We start from the raw sequence: 4,084 nt of genomic DNA, 5'->3' as shown, positions 1-4,084 counted from the left end.
TTACTCTCAAAACACAGCCCATCCACCCTGTCCTGCACAATTCTGATCCCATCCCTCCAATTTTGGATTCTTCATCCAAATTCTGTGCTGGGGCTTCCCCGGAGGGAGTTATCACTGCTGAGTCTTTGCCAGGACAGGCTGGCAGTGAAGTGTCATTGCACTACTTCCACTTGCCTTTCAGCCCCACAAGAGCATTGCTTTCAAGGACTGGAACATCTTTTCCTTGCTACAAAATCTGGAATTCCAACCCATTGCAGTGTGTGCCATGGATCCCAGGGGACAATTCCCGAGGCTCCCAGAGTCCTGGCTCTGCTGTGCATCCCAAGAGAGCTGTGCAGGGCCAGGTGACAAGGTCCAGCTGCTTTTTGGGTTCCAAGAGCAAACAGCAAAATTTGCTTTGCTGGACATTTTCCAGCACATTCCCAGCTTGAAGCAGAAGGAAGAAGGAAAGGGAAGCAAATCCCTGTGAAAATCAAGGAATGATTGCAGCTGGAAGGAACTCTGCCCATGGGTTATTTGGCTGAAAGCCAAGTGGAACAAGACCTTGCAATTACATTTCACTGCCAGTCTGTCCTGGTTATAGGAGCAGGGCACCAGTTTAGCACTCTGTGGGTGTGACCAAACTAGGCATTCTACTCCCCTTAGGTCATTTCTGATGAGCTGCTGATGAGAGGTCGTTTGCAGGAGCTGCCCAGTGTACCCCTGATCCCTCAGGCTATGAGCTGGGTGTTAAATGAGATAAGGAAGAAGAGGCAAACCCTGTGAGGCAAGGCAGTGTTTCTGTTTCTTCACACCAATGACTCAGCTGAGATGACTCCCTCCAGGGAAGCACCAGCACAGTCCCACCCAGCCTGAGGGGTCATCTCTGCTAATAGGCCATCATGGACTCAATGGCACCAGCACAATGGGCAGCTGAAACGACTGAGACCATCAAAGACTCCTCAAATATCCCATGACTCACAGGATGCCATCTTTCCATTGTGAAACTCCCTGGCCTGGGGGAGGTACTGAGCATTCCCACCTGAACCTGAGCATATATAATCTGGGTTTGGGGTTGTGGGACACAACTCAACAGATCCAAAGAAGAAGGAGCAGAACTTCCACAGGACTGCAGCCACTGCTTTAGACAAGACTGCAACCACCATTTCAGAAGGACTGTGACCACCACTCAGACCAACAGGTTTGGTTTCCTTTTGCTTTTTCTTTGCATACAATGGGGCCATGTGACGCTCAGCACAGGAACTAAGGAACACCATGCTGCTCTTCTCCGAGGGTGCCTGGTTATACTCTGCCTTTGTGAGTTAAAACTGTGTCATTGTATTTCTTGTAATCTCTTTAGTGGATTGTGACTCCCATCTTAATCCTTTTTGGGGCAGTTTGGGGGAATCCATTTCTCCTGCCAGTTTAAACCAGCACAGTGTTTCAGAGGGTTTTTACAGTGACTATACAGCCAGTGATTTCTAGAGATGGACTGGGGCAGGAATAACCTTCAAACCCAATGAACTCACACCTTGTTTTTCCCTCCAAAACAGGATTTCCCATTGCCAAACTTGGCTGGATGGAGAAGGAGGCTGTGAGGAAGAGGAAGATGCCCCAGGACAGCCAGGCAGGTGAGGAGAAAGTCACTGCCCCTTTCTCTCTCTCTCTTCTCCTCCATCTCCCAGCCCAGCATTGCCCCGGCTGCAGGACAACCCTGCTGACGCAGTCTTATCGAGAATGGATTGGGAGAATCTCCTTCCCCTTCCCTCTGGCACGGAGGCAAATCCCAAATCCTCTCCTTGTCCTTCCTCCCCCAGGCAACAAGCTGAAGACAGAGAGTAAGGAGGAAAAATCCTCCCTGAAGAACCTCATGGAAGAGGCCATTTTGAGCAACTCCATGGTGCAGGAATCCAATGGGGAGGAAAAGCCCTGGAGATCCCACACGAGGAGAGGCTCCAAACCAAGCCCAGGGTGCTGTGAGGAGCAAAGACCCACCCGGTGCCAGGAAATTGGCCAGCAATCGAGCCAGAGCTATGAGCAGGTGGCCCATGAGCAGCTTCACACCAGGGAGAAGCCCTACAAGTGCTTGAAATGTGAAAAGAGCTTCATGACAAGCTCTCTCCTGATCCGCCACCAGATGATCCACACTGGGGAACGGCCATATGAGTGTGGGGAATGTGGGATGAGTTTCACCAGGAGATGCCACCTGATCCGCCACCAGATGATCCACACTGGGGAAAGACCCTATGAGTGTCCCAAGTGTGGGAAGAGGTTTCAGAGGAGCTCCCATCTCCTCATCCATGAGCGGATTCACACGCAGGAGAGGCCCTTCCACTGCCCTGACTGTGAGAAAAGCTTCAAGCACAACTCCGCCCTCATCACCCACTGGCGCATCCACACAGGGGAGAGACCCTATGAGTGTCCCGAGTGTGGGAAGAGCTTCACCCAGAGCTCTCACTTGACAAGACACCAACGGAGCCACCAGTAAGAGAAGCCCTGCACAAGCCCCAACTGCAGGAACAGCTTTATCTTCTTCTCCAGCCTTATTACCTAAAGCCTCATGGATTTACTGCTCTTTGGGAGGGGTGTTTGGTTTTCGGGAGCTATTCTGGATGATTTGGTGCTTCTGGGGTATTTGGTACAGTTTCTTTCTCCATTTTGTGTTTGAAAAGCCAAGAGGGTTCATCCTGTTTCTCAAAACCACCCAATTCCACTGGAAAGTACTCAATGTTACCCCAAAATGGCTAAATCCCTGCCCAAAACAACTCAATTCCACAGCCCCTCAGGGTGGGATGGCATAGGAGGGAGATTCAGCAAAGTGGGATGCAGTTCCAGAGGGGTGAGGTGGGCATTGGGTGGGGCAGGATGGGTGGGATGGGAATTGGAGTGGTGGAAGGGTGGAAATAGGGCTTGGGAAGGGTGTCTTGATGTCCAGGAGGGGTGAGATGGGTTGGGGTGGGGATTAGGACTGTGGAGCAGGATCTGGAATGAGACAGCCAAAGGTTGGGGTGATGAAGGGAGGGGAAACCTGTTCCTGAGTGGGTTTTTGGGTATTATATAACAGGATTATTTCTCATGAGCCTTGGGGTAATAAAGATAAAGGAGGTTCATCCTTTTGGTGTGGTGCTGTGTGTTGGAATTTGGGGGTTCATTTCTTGTTACTGTTGTTACTATTATTTGTTTGTATTATTTATTAGTGTTATACTTCTAAATCCCACCCATTGTTAATAGTGGTGGGATGGCAGCTCACTGGGAAGATTCCCTTCCTTCTCGCAGTAGGATTGAGTTGGAGTCACTTCCAAGTTGCCAGTTGCTTCTGAAGACGCAAAGTCCTATTTATGGTGATTTTGGTGTGGTTTGGAGTTGGGGAAGGGTCTCATCCCCTCCCAGAGGTGCTCTGAGCCTGCTCTGCACCACATCTGCACTTGTGGCACCTCAGAGCTGCCCTGCCCTGGGGACACAGCTGCCCTCCTGCCAGGGCTGAGGCTTTGCATGGCCTCTCATGACCCCTCATGTCCAAAGCTCTGTGCTGGCACTGTCCTGAGCGCCAACATCACTGCAGCCCCACGGCCTTTGCTGTCCCCCCGTGTCCATTCCCTGTCCCCGAGTCCCGCCCGGCTCTGGCAGCAGCAGGAGCCGCAGCACAGTGGGCGCCAGCCTGGCCCAGCCGGGGCTCCCAGCAGGAGCAGCAGCAGCATTGCCAGCCCTTCCCAGCTGCTCCTGCCTTGGCTTCCCCAGGGGTTTTTCCAGGGGAATTCTGGAGTACAGCAACAATCACCCACAAACTGGTCACTGGGGTTAGGCCTTGGCCTTTCTGCTTCCTCCAACCAGCCCAGGCTTCTCTCAGCATTCCGGTTCCCTGCTCAGAGCCTTTGGCTCCCTGCAATCCTGGCCCCAAGGATCTGCTCTCACGAGTCCCTGGGGAGCCTTTGGCAGTCCCTGCCTTCAGTGGCGCCCAGCGATGCTCCAAGGGACTTGGAATTTTGTTTCTGACTCCTTGAGCAGCTTCTTCAACATTCTCTCAGTCCCTGAGGGTCACAGACTCAGCTCCACCTTGGGGTTCATTAAACTACAGAAAGCCCTCAGGAGTTCTTTGTCTGCCTTA

The 4,084-nt window shown here is 52.1% G+C and overlaps 1 protein-coding gene across 1 annotated transcript; it reads left to right on the top strand.

The window, feature by feature from the left end:
• Positions 1-1,558: 1,558 nt before the first annotated feature.
• LOC146420911 (uncharacterized) lies at positions 1,559-2,467 on the top strand. Its single transcript, XM_085047889.1, has 2 exons — positions 1,559-1,610; positions 1,797-2,467. Exons 1-2 carry the CDS (start codon positions 1,559-1,561, stop codon positions 2,465-2,467), a joined length of 723 nt encoding a protein of 240 aa, XP_084904015.1.
• Positions 2,468-4,084: the final 1,617 nt, after the last annotated feature.

Source organism: Lichenostomus cassidix, unplaced genomic scaffold (genome assembly GCF_008360975.1).
Source record: "Lichenostomus cassidix isolate B80296 unplaced genomic scaffold, HeHo_3.0 HiC_scaffold_717, whole genome shotgun sequence".
Classification (NCBI taxonomy): Eukaryota; Metazoa; Chordata; class Aves; order Passeriformes; family Meliphagidae; genus Lichenostomus; species Lichenostomus cassidix.
The sequence above is the reverse complement of the archived record's forward strand: the minus strand, read 5'-3'. Positions and strand labels throughout refer to the sequence as shown.